At 44.8% G+C, this 21,914-nt stretch overlaps 1 protein-coding gene across 2 annotated transcripts in view; it reads left to right on the top strand.

Moving 5' to 3' along the window:
* Positions 1–928: 928 nt before the first annotated feature.
* LOC126234788 (uncharacterized) overlaps positions 929–21,914 on the top strand; it is a 282,904-nt gene continuing 261,918 nt past the window's right edge. For both annotated transcript variants that reach the window (XM_049943537.1, XM_049943536.1), the window contains exon 1: positions 929–1,039. In XM_049943537.1, coding sequence (XP_049799494.1) covers positions 1,032–1,039 — 8 coding nt within the window. In that variant the 5' untranslated portion in view covers positions 929–1,031. The remainder of the gene's footprint in view (positions 1,040–21,914) is intronic.

Raw genomic sequence — 21,914 nt, 5'->3', positions numbered from 1 at the left:
TTGGGCAGGCATTGTTGGTGATGTCTTGATTGGGCCCCATGTTCTTCCACCTACGCTCAATGGAGCACGTTATCACGATTTCATACGGGATACTCTACCTGTGCTGCTAGAACATGTGCCTTTACAAGTACGACACAACATGTGGTTCATGCACGATGGAGCTCCTGCACATTTCAGTCAAAGTGTTCGTACGCTTCTCAACAACAGACTCGGTGACCCATGGATTGGTAGAAGCGGACCAATTCCATGGCCTCCACGCTCTCCTGACCTCAACCTTCTTGACTTTCATTTTTGGGGGCATTTGAAAGCTCTTGTCTACGGAACCCCGGTACCAAATGTAGAGACTCTTCGTGTTCGTATTGTGGACAGCTGTGATACAATAGGCCATTCTCCAGGGCTGCATCAGCGCATCAGGGATTCCATGCGACGGAGGGTGGATGCATGTATCCTCGCTAACGGAGGACATTTTGAACATTTCCTGTAACAAAGTGTTTGAAGTGACTCTGGTACGTTCTGTTGCTGTGTGTTTCCATTCCACGATTAATGTGATTTGAAGAGAAGTAATAAAAAGAGCTCTAACATGGAAAGTAAACGTTTCCGGACACATGTCCACATAACATATTTTCTTTCTTTGTGTGTGAGGAATGTTTCCTGAAAGTTTGGCCGTACCTTTTTGTAACACCCTGTAGAGCGGAGCGCCGTTGTGCGCATGAACATTCCAGCAGAGGCACTGACCAGGGTGAACTTGTCACGGGGGTAATCGATTGTGCCCACCAGCTGTGCGGCGTCCTGCGCCCCCGGCGAGGAGGTGGACTCGCCCGGCGGCGACGGCGGCGGAGGCGGATGTGGGCGGCGGCCGCCCCGTAACGATTTTCTGGAGCGGCCGCGGGGGCGGAGGCGGCGCTGGCGTAGCCGCTGGAAGGCGGAGGCGGCGGCCGCTGCTCCCTCACTGGTCTGCTGGACTCCGAGCGGCGCGCACTGCCCATACCACTGCTACCACTGTCGCTGCTACCCGCTGTGAGCGCACGGCTATGAACAGGTAGGCGACGCTCAGCGCAGAGCCGCGCCGCGCAGCGCCACCACCGGAAAACCCGTCACATTTTTAAACAGCCGCCACTGTGCTCATATAAAAAAAAAAACGCTGTAATGATACAAATTACGCAATTTCGATTATCTTGAACTCCACAGCTGATCTTGTTTATATTGATAAGAAACCATCACAGCTGAAGTGACACACACTTATCTTGTCATGACAGGTTTGGCGTACACGGCATGCCATGTTGCTTGCACTGACTGTTCGGCTTGCTTATTCCAGGCGGTCGACGGAGTTTTTATGTGACAGTCATACTTTAGAGTTTCCCTTTAAAGTTATGTAAGATGATTAACTCTTAATCATGATACTGGCAAAACTCTGTGAGGATTTCTTATCGAGATCGTTCGCAACGTAAGCTGGTGATGTTCTTTTGAACGAAACCGGTCATGACATAATAAACGTGTATCAATGCAGCTGTGGTGGTTGTTTCACTAACATGAAGAAAAGTAATGTAGTTCGCACACTACTTGGAACTTTTAACTTGAGCTGGGTGAATATTCTAACACGTGTGTGAGGAAATTAATTATTAACTGCATTTTTTCGCCGATTTTCGATCTGCATGTGTAATTAACAAAGTCTCTACACTCGAATGTTCCAGATCACCACCTTCTGTTGGTACTCTCACTATAAAATTTTACGACAATCTGTTCATTGACGAGGTAACATATTCTCAGACCTCCTGTTGTACAACAATAACTGGCTTTGTTGCGTAAAATGTGTAAGGAAAAAATGAAAGATAGAGATAGAGACAGAGAGAGAGAAAGGAAGAAAGAGAGAGAGAGAAAGCAGAAAAAGAAGAGGGAAAGCTTTCTGGTACAGTTAAATTTAAAACTATGAAGCAAGATGGTAGATCATATTATTAAGATGAAATAATCCAATAATCAATTCCATACTTCATATTATATCATAAAATATTGCTAAGCTCAACTTTCATTCTTAGTTTATCATTATTTTATTTTATTAGGAATAAAAACGAGAGGTGCACACCGCAATATTGTACTTAACACACCCTAAGCAACAGGCACTCACAACAATAATTATCTGTAGTTCTGCTAGAGACTTGGAATAGGATACGTGTGTGCGAACGGAGTAAGAAATTAAAGCAGGGGAAATTGCACTGTTTCCTCCTTTTTTGCTCTTCAGTATAGGATTTAAAGCCAACTTCATTTTTCTTGGAAAGAAAGCTTTAGAGATAATGTAATTACAATGTCATATCAAGGCCACGGGAAGCTTTTTTTTCTTCGACGCGACTGCTTACTCTCTGTAAACACCGGTCTGATTCTAACTTTAAATTTTTCGGTAGAATGATAACAGAAACGTACGCCTAATGAAAGATTGCAGATCGCTCCTCTCGTATATACTATGACACCTTTCAGAACTAGCTGTGAGACGCGTGAGAAGTTAAATGAAGGCTTTATTCTCATTCACAATAACGTAGTCAAACAGCACAGGACATGCTGATTCATTTTTGTGAACTTTATATAAGTGTCCAGCGTAGAATACAATACCTGCGAAACAATGCTTTGACAACCACGAACAAGTGCGACAGTGATTGTCAATTGACTGTTGCACCAAGAAGTTGATGTTTGGTTGGCAGTTAGTTGGAAACGAATATGCAGTTGTTCATAGCAACTGAACGATTATCTCAAAAAATAGTGTGGTACACTGCATCACACAATATCGGAAACACGATAAAACTTGATCAATAAAAGCTTATTATAATAATACGGTGTAATCTACACTTGCATGTGCATCGTTTTGCAGCTGAAATCATATAGCGAATATAACAGATATTAAAATCTTACAGCTCGCAACAGGTGATGAAGGTTGCACCTGATGGAGGACAGAAGTTCGAATGAACTCGAAGGTAAATAGTATTTTCATATGTTTCAGCTACTGCAATACGGCAGCATCGGTTTCTATGGTCATGAGAACTTTTAATAATTGTAAATTTTTATTATAAAATCAATTTCCTATGATATGGTTTGATGTTTATGGATGAATTCATCGTTCCTAAGGAACAAAATATTCCGAAAAAGTATTGAGTAATACAAAATTTTCAGTGTATTTTCGCCTGCTGATCTGCGTTATGCCCAAAAATCAAATTTCCTTGAAAAGCAGACTGTTGCAGCTATGCCGCACAGAATCTAATATTCAGTTTTCCCGCTACGTTGAAAATTAGTGAGATCATCGAGAGATGATGGTAAGTACTAAGAAATAATGCCGAATAAAACTATTCCTGGCAGATTAAAACATTGTGGCGGACAGGGACTCCAACCGAGGGTTCCAGTATATACTTTTAATCTACAGGTAAGTTAGAAAACAGCGCCGCAGAGGGAAGAGATTCATTCTGGAATACTGAATATGATCACTGATCGTAGAGTCCTGCAACGATTTGAGCACAAGAAATCTGAATCTGTATAGCTTGGAAACTCTCTCCGACAACCATTGAAAGTAAGCGACGGTTGCCTGATTTTTGAACTGATATTTTTGAAATTTAACGGTTGTAAACAATCAGAACCAGTAAAATCGTATGAGACAAAATCCTTGGCTCTACTTTCAGAAGTACTGCTTGAAACGCACATAAAGTTAGTCTACGGGATGAACCAAATTCGCGCAGACATTCGCCGCAGCGCAATGCCTTGCTCACTAACACTACAGGAAGGTCTAACGAAATTTTGTCCTGTTCGTATTTTCGGTAGAAATTCGACATCAAAGAAAGTGAATTTAGCAACAATATAATTCCACGTACGGCAGATATCTTCATTCAGTACTGTTCATCCGTTTTTCACATTTAGTGTAGTTGGTAGAATTTTGCGTTAGGGTACCCGAGTTGGAGAGTTCGATTCGGGGTTTAGGTTTTTTTGATTTCTTAATTTTGATCTGTCCAATTATGCTGCCGCATACAGTGTTTCTTAAACGATACACACCCTACAACTACAATTTTCTTTAACGTTGAAGACAACAATTATTGATCAGAATGAGATTTTCACTCTGCAGCGCAGTGTGCGCTGATATGAAACTTCCTGGCAGATTAAAACTGTGTGCCAGACCGAGACTCGAACTCGGGACCTTTGCCTTTCGCAGGCAAGTGCTCTACCAACTGAGCTACCGAAGCACGACTCACGCCCGGTCTCACAGCTTTACTTCCGCCAGTATCTCGTCTCCTACCTCCCAAACGTTACAGAAGCTCTCCTGCGAACCTTGCAGAACTAGCACTCCTGAAAGAAAGGATATTGCGGAGACATGGCTTAGCCACAGTTGGTAGAGCACTTGCCCGCGAAAGGCAAAGGTCCCGAGTTCGAGTCTCGGTCGGGCACACAGTTTTAATCTGCCAGGAAGTTTCATATCAGCGCACACTCCGCTGCAGAGTGAAAATCTCATTCTGGAAACATCCCCCAGGCTGTGGCTAAGCCATGTCTCCGCAATATCCTTTCTTTCAGGAGTGGTAGTTCTGCAAGGTTCGCAGGAGAGCTTCTGTAAAGTTTGGAAGGTAGGAGACGAGATACTGGCGGAAGTACAGCTGTGAGATCGGGCGTGAGTCGTGCTTCGGTAGCTCAGTTGGTAGAGCACTTGCCCGCGAAAGGCAAAGGTCCCGAGTTCGAGTCTCGGTCGGGCACACAGTTTTAATCTGCCAGGAAGTTTAATTATTCATCAGACATGTCAGAACTATCTATGAAGAGTAATAAGCAGTTGAAGCCAATTACACGTCATAGGACAGAAATAACTACAAAACTTGTCAATGTGGAGATGTTAAACATACATACGAGAGTTATACCACATGTTTTTAGCAGAAATTTGAAAAAAGATATTTATAATATAACTGTTACAACTTTTGAACATACTTTTCATGAGCACTTGTACAGTTTACTTTCCTTTGTCTCAATCCAAAATTAGAGCACTATTGTGTGCTACGATAGCCTCTCCAAGGTATGAAAACGCTGCCTAGAATTTATTTCCTTCGTCAATGGTAACAGGAGGAAGTCACACGGAGCCAGGCCAGGTGAATAGGGTGAGTACGGTAACACTCGCACTTTCTCCTTCTGCAACGAGTCCATTGTTCTGGCAGACGAGGCTGCTGAGGTATCGTGGGCAAGCAGAAGAAGGTGCCCGCTCTTCGAGTTTGCTGTTATCTCCATGTGGTAATAGCTTGCAGCATGATAATAAGGGTTAAATGACCCATCTTGGTGAAGAAAGTGCTCACCACCTTCTTTCCAAAACTACTATTTCTCTGAACTTTCGTGGGTGGTCACTCACCCGGAAAGCGCGATACTGAAGAATGCCTCTTCTTTTCGGGGCTTTAATGGTACCCTCGTCTTTCGTCAATTGTGACGATATTGTACGTGCGTTCGGATCGCCCTTTTCCTTAAAGCTTGCAAGAAAAAAACGCCACCTATCCATTCTTGTGTGTTCTTGGGCTTATGTCAGGGTATGTGGCACCCAACGGGAATGTCTCTTGGTTAAGCCTAAATGATCTTGAATGATGGTCTATGTCACAGCTGATCCAATATTTACGATTTCTTCAATGCACAAAACACCAGATGAGGATCATATTCGATCCTTTTCCTCACATTAACAATGTTTTCTGGGGTCACTGCCGTTGCTGGGTTGCCGTGACGAGGTACACCTTCAAGAGACTCCCAACCCCCTAAAAATTTACGAAACCAGTTTCCAACAGTGACGCTAGAAGGTACAGGCTCGTCAAAAACCCGTACCAGAGAAGAGTGGCATTCTTGTGTATTTAACTTCTTTTTGTAGTCATTGCACGAAAACCGCGGCGTGACAGATTCATGTCACACTGTGTCAGACTCAGCACTGCCTGCGTCTGCACATACTGTTCGCAGCATGATTTGAAAGCCAATGGCCGGCCGGAGTGGCCGTGCGGTTCTAGGCGCTACAGTCTGGAACCGAGCGACCGCTACGGTCGCAGGTTCGAATTCTGCCTCGGGCATGGATGTGTGTGATGTCCTTAGGTTAGTTAGGTTTAATTAGTTCTACGTTCTAGGCGACTGATGACCTCAGAAGTTAAGTCGCATAGTGCTCAGAGCCATTTGAACCATTTTTTGAGAAAAATGATGGAGGAGCCGCCACACGCACCATCCAAGGCCGACGAATAACGCTGTTTGGAAAGGAAATATTCCCATGCTCGTAAAACGCGTTGCTAGTCCTGTTGGTGACATAATATCCTAAGGAAATGGAATAGACATGAAAAGGATAAGCATGGCAGTTGGTAGTAATCGAGTGAACTAATGGCAGCAAGAGATAGTGGAAACTGGTTTCAAATAGTAGTGCGGACAGTACACTTCGACATTGTAATTTGCGTGTTGCAGGAGAAGTACCTAGGATAAAACAAGGAGGGATAGGCTAAGGGGGAGAGGCCTGGAATCGGCAATTCTTTTTCCTTTGTGGGAAGTGGTGTAACTGAAGAAAAAGGAACAATGCTGACAATGGGCCGGAAATCACGTAGGATGTAGTGCATGGAATACAACAGAAATGTAAAGGCAAAATACCTCTTTGAGAGTGGATTAATAAGTAAAACGATGTGACAGCATTAAATGGTTCAAATGGTTCTGAGCACTATGGGACTTATATCTGAGGTCATCGGTCCCCTAGAACTTAGAACTACTTAAACCTAACTAACCTAAGGACATCACACACATCCATGCCAGAGGCAGGATTCGAACCTGCGACCGTAGTGGTGGCGCTGTTCCAGACTCAAGCGCCTAGAACCGCTGGGCCACAGTGGCCGGTCAGCATTAAATAATTGCACGTTTGTTGTATAAGATCCGCTGTAATTGATGGACAATCAGTAAGAAGTCAGGTACTATATAATGCAGTCTACAGAATAAAAAGGAATAGATCTACACCTGGAATCGAACACATGTATTCTAACGCATAACGCCACCCAATGTCGTCACTGGGTAACGGAGTGCTGAATGAGGCTATATGTGTATATCCACATTAATTTTCTACCGAAATATAAACGGGACCAAATTCTGTTACAGGTTGTGCAATGTTACTATGCAAGGAATCGCAGTGTGGCAGCCAAGTGCATGTATTTTTGTTCATCCTGTGTATTAGTTTTCATTTACGATGATTATTAAAATACAGTGAACTTTAATTAAATATTACGGAAATTTAGTCATTAGCACACAATAGTTGAGAATTGTACATGTAATGACTTTAGGTTATGAAATCCTTTTGCTCTATGAATTTATATAATTAGGAAACGTATATCGCGTTTTGACTACTTGTGTCGTGCTGTACGACACGCAGGTGCAAACTGTATCCTCAGACGATGAGCGAGTCCTCTCGTGCAGGCGGTATACCATTGTACCCGGTCCGGGTCTCCCTTACTCTGCTTGCTTCACGTCTCAAGGCATCCCCTTGAGGCGCAGGTGCCAACTTGTTGCTTCGCCTGCGTCGTCTGTGAAGCCGTCAAGAACCTGGGGGCTGAGAAAGAAGGCACGGCGCTTAACACACAGGACCTGCAGGCGGGAGCAAGAGCGTTGGAACATCCTCACAGCTTTTTCACGATTTTTGTAAACCAGCCCAGGGAATTGTAGTGCATTTCCTTCAACAGGCGCAAGCCCAATCTCTTCATCATCCTCACCCAACTGAGCTGCCGTGCCGCCTCTAATTACACTATCTAATAAAAATTTTCTGGACACATATTGGTTGACATTACGATGAAGTGACACAAGTAACGGGATGCCTCCTAATATCGTGTCGGACACTCTTTTACAAGGCGTGGTGCAGCAACTCGACGTGGCATGGACTCAACAAGTCACTGGAAGTCCCCTGCGGAAGTATCGATCCATGTTGCCTCTGTAGACTTCCGTAATTGCGAAAGTGTTGCCGACTTAAGTTTTGTGCGCAAACTGACCTTTCGATTACGTCCCATAAATATTCGATGGGATTCATGTTGGGCGATCTGAGTGGCCAAATCATTCGCTCGAATTGTCTAGGACAGGCTGTTCCAGCTCGTCGGCTCCGTTGTGAGCCGCGGAGCGCTCCCTGCTCCAGGGAGCCGTGTTGCTCGCTGTGACGATTCAAGTGGGCCGGCACGCCGGCATGTGGCAGGGCGGGCTGAGGCAGGCGGCAAGGCAAACGTTTCGATATGCCAGCTGCGTCTTACAAGATTCACTAACAGTTTCAAAAATGTCACATCCTGTTGCGGTGTAATCGAGTGGTACAACATCCAAGAGGTCTTCAGTTACTTGCAGCTCCATGTCGACACCACGCACAAAGACTACAAGCTGAGTACAATCCGATATGTCGGTGCTTTCGTCAAGCGCTAGCGAAAATGCAACAAAGCTCTCCGCCTTTTTCCTGAGTTGTGTCTCTAAATCCGCTGCCATGTCCAGGATTCGACGAGATATTGATGCTTCGACAGACAAACCCCTTCAATTGCCTGCACCTCCCTTGGAAACAAACAGTCTGCAACTGCTACCATGCACGATTTTACGACTGGTCCCACCGAAAACGGCTTGCCACTTAATCGCAATGATGTGAGCGACCTTGTAGCTTGCTCGAATTGCAGATTCAGTAGTGTTTTCTCCGCTCTCATTCACCTGAAAATTATAAACGCATTACAGAACTATGTTGCATGTTTTGATATCCTCCGTATTACGAAACCATTTTAAATTTACGTCTCCTGGTATGTCGTTCTTAAGCCTGGCTACCAGTTCTCTGCGTGCAACGCCTTCTACCTGATCGTAGTGCGCTACGTGAAGAGGTGTATAATGTCGTTGTATATTGTACCTCTTCGCAGAATTAAATACTTTATGACATACAAGACACTGCGGACGACCATCCCTCTCAATGAATAGAAAGGTATCCCCCAATAGAGGTACAGGGCTCACGCGGCTAGTCATAGGTGTCATTGCACACGGATTATTGCGTCAGTTGCGGCTACATGCGGCCTGGGGGCAGTGAGTTCGCTTTCCCCCTCCACGTGGGCTCCGAGCTGCCGCAGTGAGCGCTCCGGAGCGCTCCGGCTCCCTGGAGCTCGGTTGGAACAGCCTGGTCTAGGATGTCCTTCAGACCAGGCGCATTGTCGTCCATAAAAATTGCATCGTTGTTTGTGAACATGAAGCCCATGAATGGCTGCATATGGTCTCCAAGTAGCCAAACACAACCATCACCAGTCAATGAGCGGTTCAGTTGGACCAGAGGACCAAGCCCACTCCATGTAAACACAGCGCACATCATTGTAGAGCCACTTGTCTTGTTGGCTACTTGGGTCCATTGCTTCGTAGGGTCTGCGCCAAACTGGAACCCTACGATCAGCTCTTACTCGCTGAAATCGGGACTCGTCTGACCAAGCCACGGTTTTCCAATCGTCTAGAGTCCAAGCGATATGATCACGAACCCAGGAAGGGTGCTGCAGGCGATGTCGTGATATTAGCACTGCTGCCATAGCCACTAAACGCCAAATTCCGCTGCACGGATACGTGCGTCGTACGTCCCACATTGATTTCTGCTGTTATTTCTCGCAGTGTTGCGTGTCTGTTAACACTGGCAACTTTACGCTGACGCCGCTGCTCTCGGTCGTTAATCGAAGACCATCGCCAATTGGTTTGTCCGTGGTGCGAGGAAACGCCTGAAATGTGGTGCTCTCAGCACACTCTTGACACTGTGGATCTGTGAATACTGAATTCCCTAACGAGCTCAGAAACGTAATGTCACATGCGTCTATCTCCAACTACTTTTCCGCGTTCAACGTCTGTTAATCCCTGTCGTACGGCCATAATCAACTGAGACGATACTCCATATGCACGAAATTTGATTAATAGTCGCTTGTGAGGAACGGTATCAGAAGCCTTCAGGAAATCTAGGAATATGGAATCGATCTGAGATCCCTTGTCGACAGCAGCATTATTTCATGGGAATAAAGAGCTAGCTGTGTTGCACAAGAACGATATTTTCTGAATCGGTGTTGCTTATATATCAATAAGTCGTTGTCTTCAAGGTGATTCATTATGTTCGAGTACAATATATGCTCCAAAATCCTACTGCAAATTGAGGTCAGTGATGTTGTTGTGGTCTTCAGTCCTGAGACTGGTTTGATGCAGCTCTCCATGCTACTCTATCCTGTGCAATCTTCTTCATCTCCCAGTACCTACTGCAGCCTATATCCTCCTGAATCTGCTTAGTGTATTCATCTCTTGGTCTACCTCTACGATTTTTACCCTCCACACTGCCCTCCAATGCTAAATTTGTGATCCCTTGATGCCTCAAAACATGTCCTACCAACCGATCCCTTCTTCTAGTCAAGTTGTGCCACAAACTTCTCTTCTCCCCAATCCTATTCAATACCTCCTCATTAGTTACGTGATCTACCCACCTTATCTTCAGCATTCTTCTGTAGCACCACATTTCGAAAGCTTCTATTCTCTTCTTGTCCATACTAGTTATCGTCCATGTTTCACTTCCATACATGGCTACACTCCATACAAATACTTTCAGAAACGACTTCCTGACACTTAAATCTATACCCGATGTTAACAAATTTCTCTTCTTCAGAAACGATTTCCTTGCCATTGCCAGTCTACATTTTATATCCTCTCTACTTCGACCATCATCAGTTATTTTACTCCCTAAATAGTAAAACTCCTTTACTACTTTAAGTGTCTCATTTCCTAATCTAATTCCCTCAGCATCACCCGATTTAATTTGACTACATTCCATTATCCTCGTTTTGCTTTTGTTGATGTTCATCTTATATCCTTCTTTCAAGACACTGTCAGGTCAGTGATATGGGTCTGTAATTCAATGGGTTACTTCTATTTCCTTTCCTGAATATTATTGTGACCTGTGCTACTTTCCAGTCTTTAGGAACAGACCTTTCGTCAAGTGATCGGTTGTATATGATTGCTAACAAGGGAACCTCCCCATCGCACTCCCCTCAGATTTAGTTATAAGTTGGCACGGTGGATAGGCCTTGAGAAACTGAACACAGATCTATCGAGAAAACAGGAAGAAGTTGTGTGGAACTATGAAAAAAATAAGCAAAATATACAAACTGAGTAGTCCATGCGCAAGACAGGCAACATCAAGGATGTTCTGGGCTCAGTGGCGTAGTGGTCCCGTGGTTAGCGTGAGCAGCTGTGGAACGAGAGGTGCTTGGTTCAAGCCTTCCCTCGAGTGAAGATTTTTACTTCCTTTATTTTCGCCAAGTTATGATCTGTCCATTCGTTCATTTACGTCTCTGTTCACTGTAATAAGTTTAGTGTCTGTGTTTTGCAACCGCACCGCAAAACCGCGCGATTAGTAGACAGCCGGCCGTGGTGGCCGAGCGGTTCTAGGCGCTACAGTCTGGAACCGCGCGACCGCTACGGTCGAAGGTTCGAATCCTGCCTCGGGCATGGATGTGTGTGATGTCCTTAGGTTAGTTAGGTTTAAGTAGTTCTAAGTTCTAGGGGACTGATGACCATAGATGTTAAGTCCCATAGTGCTCAGAGCCATTTGAACCATTTGAATTTGATTAGTAGACGAAAGGACGTGCCTCTCCAATGGGAACCGAAAACATTTGATCGCAAGGTCATGGGTCTACCGATTCCTCCACAGGAAAACACGTCTGATATATTCTATACGACACTGGTGACGGCATGTGCGTCACATGACAGGAATATGTTGTCGACCCACCTAACTTGTACACTTGGCGAATGGGTGAAAAGATTCTTCTACCTTGCCCGATTTAGGTTTTCTTGTGGATGTCATAATCACTCCCAAAAAAGTGATGAAAACATAAGAGTTTGTCACATAGACTGCAACAAATAAATGCAACAGTCTCACAGTCGCACACTTTTCCCTGTGCTCTGTCAAAACATATGTTTTTAACGTTTTCAAATTTTTCCGTGTGTAGACTGTCTAATCCTGCATATGTCCAAGCAAATCTGAACATGTCCTGGAATTTTGGAGAGCGAAGTTGATTATGTGTGAGTACCTGAACTTTGATAATTCTCTCAAAATAAAAAAATTAAACTTTTCACTCGCGGGAAGACTTGAACCAAGGATCTTTCACTCCGCAGCTGCTCACGCTAACCACGGGACCACGGCGCTACTGAGCCGATAGTAACCTTGATGTTACCTATCTTGCGCATGGACTACTCAGTTTGTATATTTTGCTTATTTTTTTCATAGTTCGACACAACTTCTTCCTGTTTTCTTAGTTGATCTGTGTTCAGTTTTTCAAGGCCTATCCACTGTGCCAACTTATAACTAAATCTGAGGGGGGTGCGATGGGGAGGTTCCCTTGTAAGAAAGGCGCTATTGTGTCTGCATACTCTGAAAGGTACCTGATTGGTATACCCTCTGGACCGGAAGACTTGTATTTCTTAAGAGATTTCAGTTGTTTCGAAACACCTAAGATATCGACTTTTATGTCGCTCATGTTAACAGGTGTTCTGGTTTCGAATTCTAGAATATTTACTTCGTCTCCTTTCGTGAAGGAATTACGGAAAACTGTATTTAGTAACTCCGTTTTAGTGACACACCATCATCGGTAACATTGCCATCGCTATCGCGCAGTGGCGGTATTGACTGCGCAATATGGGGACCACACCCTAGCCACGCGAATCAGCCCCATGTCGTAACATCAACTCCTCGGTACTACACTGACGGCGCTACACGTAATGGCAGGTAACGTTTTCCAGGCATTCACCGAACTAAAACATTTCATCTGATTGCCAGAGGGTACATCGTGTTTCGTGACTCCAAATCAAACGTTTCCAGTCATCCAATGTATTGTGTGTGGCCCCTCTCTTCACACCATCTCAAGCATCGCTTAGCGCTGACTACACAAATGAGTGGCTTTTCGCGATCTGGGAGCTGCTCGACCACTCCATTCTTCTTAACTCCCTACGCTCAGCCACTATGCTAGCTGCAGGCCGACACTCCCTGTCCATCAGCACATGAGGTCCGCTTGCCCTTGGGTTCGCGTTTGCAATTCACAATCACATAACAATAGCCGACTTGGGCAGCTTTAGAAGGATTGAAATGTCCCTGACGGATGTGTTGTTGACGTGACATAGAATGACCAGTCCACATTCGAAGTCACTGGTCTCTGCTGACCAACCGATTCTGCTATTACTAAAAATGGAAATGCCGTGTGGCTAGAACCTCCCGTCGGGTAGACCGTTCGCCTGGTGCAAGTCTTTCGAGTGGACGCCACTTCGGCGACTTGCGTGTCGATGGGGATGAAATGATGATGATAAGAATAACACAACACCCACTCCCTGAGCGGAGAAAATCTCTGACCCACCGAGCGAGGTGGCGCAGTGGTTAGCACACTGGACTCGCATTCGGGAGGACGACGGTTCAATCCCGTCTCCGGCCATCCTGATTTAGGTTTTCCGTGATTTCCCTAAATCGTTTCAGGCAAATGCCGGGATGGTTCCTTTGAAAGGGCACGGCCGATTTCCTTCCCAATCCTTCCTTAACCCGAGCTTACGCTCCGTCTCTAATGACCTCGTTGTCGACGGGACGTTAAACACTAACCACCACCACTCTCTGACCCAGCCGGGAATCGAACCCGGGCCGGTAGGTATGACATTCCGCCGCGCTGAGCACTGAGCTACTAGGGGCGGACACTGCTATTACTGCTTTCTGCTTACAACACAATATGCTCCACCATTTTTTTCATACTGGCGGATCCCCCTCTGGTGATGTCTTATGTTCAGTGCCGCATTACATAACGGCATCCCGATACTTTTGAATAGATACTGTATCTCAATGGACTCTTATTTTTCTTTGTTGTGGTGGTCGCGCAGTGACCAGAACTAGGCGTCCTGCATTGACGGTGCGGTGGAAGGCGCTCAGCAGCCAAGCGTCATCTCTCGCCCCTCGGCAGGTGGTTTCCCCTTTTTCGTCTGGACGACAAGTGTCTTCTTTCCCGACTCGATCGCATGTGTTTTGTAGGAAGGTACGAGGGTCGTCCACAAAGAAAGTTCCGTTTTTATTTCTATCCGCGGCAGCGCTACGATCGCAGTTCCGAGCATGCGCAGCAGTTACTCTGACTCAAGGAGAGGACATGTACGCCATTTTCAGATCGCTGCTGCCGGCGTGTGGTTTGTAGTGCTTCTTTATAGTGTCAGCCGTAATTGAAAATCCCACCGCGTGTGGAATCAGATCTGTCATTCGTTTTCTAAATGCAAAGAAAGTTAAATCAAAGGAAATTCATCGGTAAATCTGCGAGGTTTACGGACAAAATGCTATGAGGGGTTCAATGGTTAGAAGATGGGTCAGACTGTTCAATGAAGGATGTGATCACGTGCACGATGAAGAACGAAGTGGACGCTCTTCTGTGGTTACTGATGAACTGGTTCACACAATTGAAGACAAGATTAAGCACAACCGTAAGTTTACAATTAGGAAAGCGATTGTTTTCTTTCTCGGGTACTCACGGGGGATGAAACTTGGGTATCGTACGACACCCCTGAAACAAAACAGCAATGAATGGATGAAGGCATACCTCATCCCCAACGAAGGTTAAGCCTAAGCAAATCTTGAAGCCTCGAAAAGTCATGTGCACCATTTCTTGGGACAGAAAAGGCATTTTGCTGATTGATTTCTTACCACGAGTCAAACAATCAATGCACATGGTTACTGGGAAACCATTAAGAAATTGCGCCGCATGGCATTTTCGATTACGGCTGACATAAAGAAGCATTACAAAGAACACTTGGGCAGCAGCGATCTGAAAATGGCGTACACGTGTTCTTGAGTCAGAGTAACTCCCGCGCATGCTCGGAATTGCGATCGTGGCGCCGCCGCGGATAGAAACAGAAACAGAACTTACTTTGTGGACGACCTTCGTATTTTTACTTTCCACCCTACTGGTAAGCTTATATCGTTCTTCCAGGTAATCAATATTATTGTTCTTCATCCTAGTGAAATGTTCTGTGCCGCCTACAATCCGTACGGCTGGACGACCACACGGAGACCTTCTTGTGGCATAATTCCTTCACTGCGACGAGGAGGAGATTAATGTTTAACGTCCCGTTGACAATGAGGTCATTAGAGACGACCGAGCGAGGTGGCGCAGTGGTTAGCACACTGGACTCGCATCAGGGAGGACGGCGGTTCAAACCCGCGCCCGGCCACCCTGCTTTAGGTTTTCAGTGAAGTCCTTAAATCGCTCCAGGCAAATGCCGGGATGGTTCCTTTGAAAGGGCACGTCTGACTTCCTTCCCCGTCCTTCCCTAATGCGATGGGACCGATGACCTCTCTGTTTGGTCCCCTTCCCCCATATCAATCAACGAACCATCAGAGACGAAACACAAGCTTGGATTAGTGGAGGATGGAGAGGAAATCGGCGGTCGCCTTTAAAGAAATCTTTCAGAACACGTCTGCACACGAAAGCGATAATATACATGATACGAAGCGCTATCGATAAACAATACGTAGTTGCGATGAAAAAATAGCAAGTGTTTTAATATTGTACTTCAGCTGTGATTCCTCTCGCGCTACTTAGAGTGGTGAGATAATCTGTTTCTGTACGGAAGCATTTTGTCATTGCTCGGCAACTCCAGACATTTTTTGACATACTGAACATAGGCAGACTGAAAGAGGCGCATCGACGTACTCATTTATATTAATATACTGCCAAGCAACAATTATTATTTATATGTAAGAGTGTATGCATAATTTATGTGCTTATGTGAGTTCTTGAATATACAGGGTGAGTCACCTAACGTTACCGCTGGATATATTTCGTAAACCACATCAAATACTGACGAACCGATTCCTCAGACCGAACGTGAGGAGAGGGGCTAGTGTAATTGGTTAATACAAACCATACAAAAATGCACGGAAGTATGTTTTTTAACACAAACCTACGTTTTTTTAAATGGAACCCCGTTAGTTTTGTTAGCACATCTGAACATATAAGCAAATACGTAATCAGTGCCGTAATTGTTTAATACTAACCATACAAAAATGCACGGAAGTATGTTTTTTAACACAAACCTACGTTTTTTTAAATGGAACCCCGTTAGTTTTGTTAGCACATCTGAACATATAAACAAATACGTAATCAGTGCCGTTTGTTGCATTGTAAAATGTTAATTACATCCGGAGATATTGTAACCTAAAGTTGACGCTTGAGTACCACTCCTCCGCTGTTCGATCGTGTGTATCGGAGAGCACCGAATTACGTAGGGATCCAAAGGGAACGGTGATGGACCTTAGGTACAGAAGAGACTGGAACAGCACATTACGTCCACATGCTAACACCTTTTTATTGGTCTTTTTTACTGACGCACATGTACATTACCATGAGGGGTGAGGTACACGTACACACGTGGTTTCCGTTTTCAATTACGGAGTGGAATAGAGTGTGTCCCGACATGTCAGGCCAATAGATGTTCAATGTGGTGGCCATCATTTGCTGCACACAATTGCAATCTCTGGCGTAATGAATGTCGTACATGCCGCAGTACATCTGGTGTAATGTCGCCGCAGGCTGCCACAATACGTTGTTTCACATCCTCTGTGGTTGTAGGCACATCACGGTACACATTCTCCTTTAACGTACCCCACAGAAAGAAGTCCAAAGGTGTAAGATCAGGAGAACGGGCTGGCCAATTTATGCGTCCTCCACGCCCTATGAAACGCCCGTCGAACATCCTGTCAAGGGTCAGCCTAGTGTTAATTACGGAATGTGCAGGTGCACCATCATGCTGATACCACATACGTCGACGCGTTTCTAGTGGGACCTTTTTGAGCAACGTTGGCAGATCATTCTGTAGAAACGCGATGTATGTTGCAGTGCTCTCCGATACACACGATCGAACAGGTGAGGAATGGTACTCAAGCGTCAACTTTAGGTTACAATATCTCCGGATGTAATTAACATTTTACAATGCAACAAACGGCACTGATTACGTATTTGTTTATATGTTCAGATGTGCTAACAAAACTAACGGGGTTCCATTTAAAAAAGCGTAGGTTTGTGTTAAAAAACATACTTCCGTGCATTTGTGTATGGTTTGTATTAAACAATTACACTAGCCCCTCTCCTCATGTTCGGTCTGTGGAATCGGTTCGTCAGTATTTGATGTGGTTTACGAAATATATCCAGCGGTAACGCTAGGTGACTCACCCTGTATATTTCATTAATCTCTACGTCTTTTTTTCATTTTAGTACTTTGAACAATGAAGTAACCGGCTGCGGCATGAGAGAGGTTTGTGTGCAATGTGGTGGAAAATTACAAAGTCCTAGTATAAAAGAACCATAAGTCAATCCTCACGGCAATTTTACTGCAAGAAGTCCGATCTTTTGTTTTGGGAACTTGCAAGGCACACGCTAATGCAAAAAAACTTAGCAAACACACGACCTCAGCCACCAATGCCATTGTTCGCGCGCGCCAGACAATGTGTGAGGAAATAATATTGTTTAATTTAATACTTTGAAATATTAATTATCTGATCTGTATTCTCATCCTAACACGCAGAAGTAGTATTAGCATTTATATTATTTATAAACCATCCCAGAATCTGCTTTAGACGATTTAGGGAAACTACGGGAAACCTAAATCAGGATGCCCGGTTTGAACCGTCGTCCTCTCGAATGCGAGTCCAGTGTCGTAACCACTGTGCTACCTAGCTCGGTACCTTCACTTGACAAGCTGCGTGTCTCCCTTGTGTCCACTCCTACAAATTACGATGACAGAAGTATCACCTTAAAATGACGCACCTCCGAAATCACTTCATCGTGTGATATGAATGACAGTCGTTCCATAACAGGCAAGGTCGAAAACGGACTGTCTTTATGTCGAGTCAGTACCTGCTGATTAAATACTCGATCTCTATGTAATCTTCGGCTTTCTTGTGTAGCAACTCGTTTCAAAAGCTTCTGTTCTCTTCTTGTCTGAACTGCTTATCGTCCAAGCTTCACGTCCGTACAGGGCCAGACAAATACTTTCAGAAAAGGCTTCCTAACACATAAATTTATAATAGATATTACCAGATTTCTCTTTTTCAGAAACTCCTTTCTTGCTGTCGCCATTCTGTATTTTATATGCTGTCTGCTTCGGCTATCGTCAGTTACTTTACTGCTCAAGTACTAAAACTCATCCACTACTTTTAGCGCCGCATTTCCTTATCTGATAGCTCCATCATTGCGTGACTTAATTGGACTGAATTCCATTATCGTTGTTTTATTTTCGTTGATATTCATCTTATAACCTGTTTCCAAGACGCCGTTCACTCCGTTCAACTGCTCTTCCAAATCCCTTGGCATCTCTGACAGAGCTGCAATGCCATCAGCACGTCTCAGAGATTCTATTTCTTCTCGAAGAACTCTAATTACTTTCCCAGATTTCTCTTCCTTTACAGTTTGCTCAGCCTATAGACTAAATAGCATTCGTGATAGGTTACAAGGATGTCTCGCTTCCTTTCAACCACTCCTTCATTTTCATCTCTTACAACGGCATATTGGTTTCTGTAAAAGTTGTAAATAACCTTTCGCTCTTCGTACTGTATCCCTGAGACCTTCAATATTTCAGACTCCATTCGAGTTAACAACGTCAAAAAGCTTCTCTAAATCTGCAAATGTTATAGACGTAAGTTTGCCTTCCTTTACCCTATCCGATGACGGAACAAAAAAGCAATTACAATCGCTTGGTAGTGGAAAGGCTTCAGCACCAGATGAGATACCTGTAAGAATCTGCAAAGATTATGTGAAATAATGTGCTCCTCTTTTAGCAGCAGTTTATCAAAGCTCGCTCGAGCAACGAAGGGTACCTAGTGATTGGATAAAGGCGCAGGTCATTCCCCTCTCCAAGAAGGGTCGTAGGACATTTGCACATAACTATAGACCTGTTCCACTGACGTCAGTCTGCTGTAGAATTACGGAAAATGATTTATACTCAAGAATTATTACGTTTTTGGAAAAGGAAAATCTCCTCTATAAAAATCAGTAAGGATTCCGCCACCAGTAATCTTGTGAAATTCAGCTCGCCCTGTTCCTCCATGCGATCGATAGCTCTGTAGACAACGGCGCTCAGTTTGGTGTCGTGTTCCTTGACATCAGGAAGGCATTTGACATCGCCGCACTGCCATCTAGTGAAAAAAAAAAAAAAGCACGAGCTTCCCCACTATCGGACCCGATTTGTGATTGAATTCAGAACTTTCTTGCAGATATACAAACTCAGTACATCGCTCTTAACGGAACAAAATCGAAAAGGCAATCATTATAGTACCCCAAGGAAGTTGGATAGGACTGTCACAATTTACAGTGTATACAAATAATCCAGTTGAAAGCGTAGGAAGCTCTTTAAGACTGATCGCAGATGATGCCGTTGTTTATTTGTTTATAAGAAAGCAGCAACGCGAGAAGTCAGGATCGGTTTGCAAAATGACCTGCAGAGGATTGATGAATGGTGCAGGCTATAGCAGTTGACCCTGAACGTAAATAAATGTAACACTATTGCGCAAACATAGGAAAAGAAACTTCCTGGCAGATTAAAACTGCGTGCCCGACCGAGACTCGAACTCGGGACCTTTGCCTTTCGCGGGCAAGTGCTCTACCACTGAGCTACCGAAGCACGACTCACTCCCGGTCCTCACAGCTTTACTTCTGCCAGTATCTCGTCTCCTACCTTCCAAACTTTACAGAAGCTCTCCTGCGAACCTTGCAGAACTAGCACTCCTGAAAGAAAGGATATTGCGGAGACATGGCTTAGCCACAGCCTGGGGGATGTTTCCAGAATGAGATTTTCACTCTGCAGCGGAGTGTGCGCTGATATGAAACTTCCTGGCAGATTAAAACTGTGTGCCCGAGTTCGAGTCTCGGTCGGGCACACAGTTTTAATCTGCCAGGAAGTTTCATATCAGCGCACACTCCGCTGCAGAGTGAAAATCTCATAGGAAAAGAAGTCAACGACCGTGCAACTACGCTATTGAAGACAAATTGCTGGAAACAGTATATACCGTAAAATACGTAGCAGTAACTATGCAGAGATACCTCAGGTGGAATGACCACATGAAACAAATCGTAGGAAATCAAACGCCAGACTGAGATTCATAGGGAAATACTTAAGGAAATGTAACTCATCCACGGAAGAAGTGGCTTACAAGGCGCTTGTTCGACCGAATGTTGAGCATTGTTCATCAGTCTGGCTCTGAGCACTATGGGACTTAACATCTGAGGTCATCAGTCCCATAGACTTAGAACTACTTAAACCTAACTAAACTAAGGACATCACACACATCCATGCCAGAGACAGGATTGGAACCTGCGACCGTAGCAGCAGCGCGGTTCCGGACTGAACCGACTAGAACCGCTCGGCTACAGCGGCCGGCCATCAGTCTGGTATCTTTACGAGGTAGTACCCATGGAACAGATCGAAGAAATCCGATGAAGAGCGGTGCGTTTCGTCACGGGATCGTTTAGTAGGCGCGAAAGCGTTACAGAGGTGCTCAACAATCTCCAGCGACAGACGCTACCAGAGAGGTGTCGTGGGGTTTCCTACCGTTGGGCTTCCTACGAGCAGTGGCGCACTAAACCTCTCAGAGGCCCGGGCCGGCAAAACAAACTGAGGCTCCCCTTGCTGCCCCCTACCACCCTCCTCACCACACAGGAGTTCTCCGAGAGTTTCAAACGCAAACGGAAGGAAGTCCCACATTGCTTATCATCTTCATTTTGTGTCGTGATAATTTACAAGGTATAACGTTATTTTGCGTAACACTGAAAGTGACTGCTCTCGTAATCTCGTTGCTATTATTTAATAGCTATGTTGCCCCTTATCATCATGTAATGATTTCTGTTGTTCGAATCTATTATTTATGTTTCGCAACAAAGTCGGCATAGAGCGAGCGGGGTGTATAAAAATGAATCCCTATTTCCCAAACCAAGAGGAAGGTCACTGTCTACATAAAACTTCGTTCAGTGCATGGTAGACGGTACTTTACTTACGGATTTCAATATAAGCCACAGTGTTCCTCCGATTTGACCTTCAGACCAAGGGGAACCTCACCGTCTACGTGAAATTTCATACGGTGTATGGCGGAGGGTACCTTACAAGAGAATTACACAGTTTGACTGATCAGCTTGGGAGTTGGCTCATGTATGTATGTTTCCGTGGTGAAGGTATTTATACAAGCCAACGTATGCTGGATGGCGGAGGGGTGGCCTACCTTTAAATAAATTCAAAATCGTTTCGTCAATCAGCATGAAAGTTGGCAGATATACGTATTTTTTCATAGACGGGGAAAGAGGCAGAGAGGCGTTGTGCACCACGGAGAGGTTAACTGTTGAAATTCCGAGAGGGCACTGTCCGGACAATATATTACTTTCTCGCACATACATCTTGCGGAATGACCACGAGGAAGAAATTCGATAAATTCGAGCTAACACAGAGACTTACTCACGCGCCATTCGCGAGTAGAAAAGGGAAGGGGGGAAGCAGTTAGTGGTGCCAGAAGTGCCCTCCGCCACACATCGTCAGGAGGCATGTGGAGTATTGGTACAGGTGCAAGGAGGCTTTTCTATGAATAATGCAACACATTTTTTTGAAAGCAGGTTGGCTTGATTCAGGATTCCAGTACACCATAGTATTCCCCATTCGTTTGGGTGAAAAATCCTATTTTTCAACACAATATCCATTCAATGCGGCGGTCCTATGCCAACTTACTGGGAGGGCATGTATTTCTCCATGGTACCGCTCTACCAGTCGACGCCGGAGCCAACGTCTTGCTGCACCAGTAGCCACCCCCCTCCCCTCCCCATCATCCACGTAGTGCTGCCCGCGGAATGGACCAGACAGCTATAAGTCGGAAGATGTGAAAAACCAGGCTTTAGGGTGGATGAGGG

Source organism: Schistocerca nitens, chromosome 2 (genome assembly GCF_023898315.1).
Source record: "Schistocerca nitens isolate TAMUIC-IGC-003100 chromosome 2, iqSchNite1.1, whole genome shotgun sequence".
Lineage (NCBI taxonomy): Eukaryota > Metazoa > Arthropoda > Insecta > Orthoptera > Acrididae > Schistocerca > Schistocerca nitens.
Note: the sequence above shows the minus strand (reverse complement) of the source record. Positions and strands in the feature narration are given on the sequence as shown.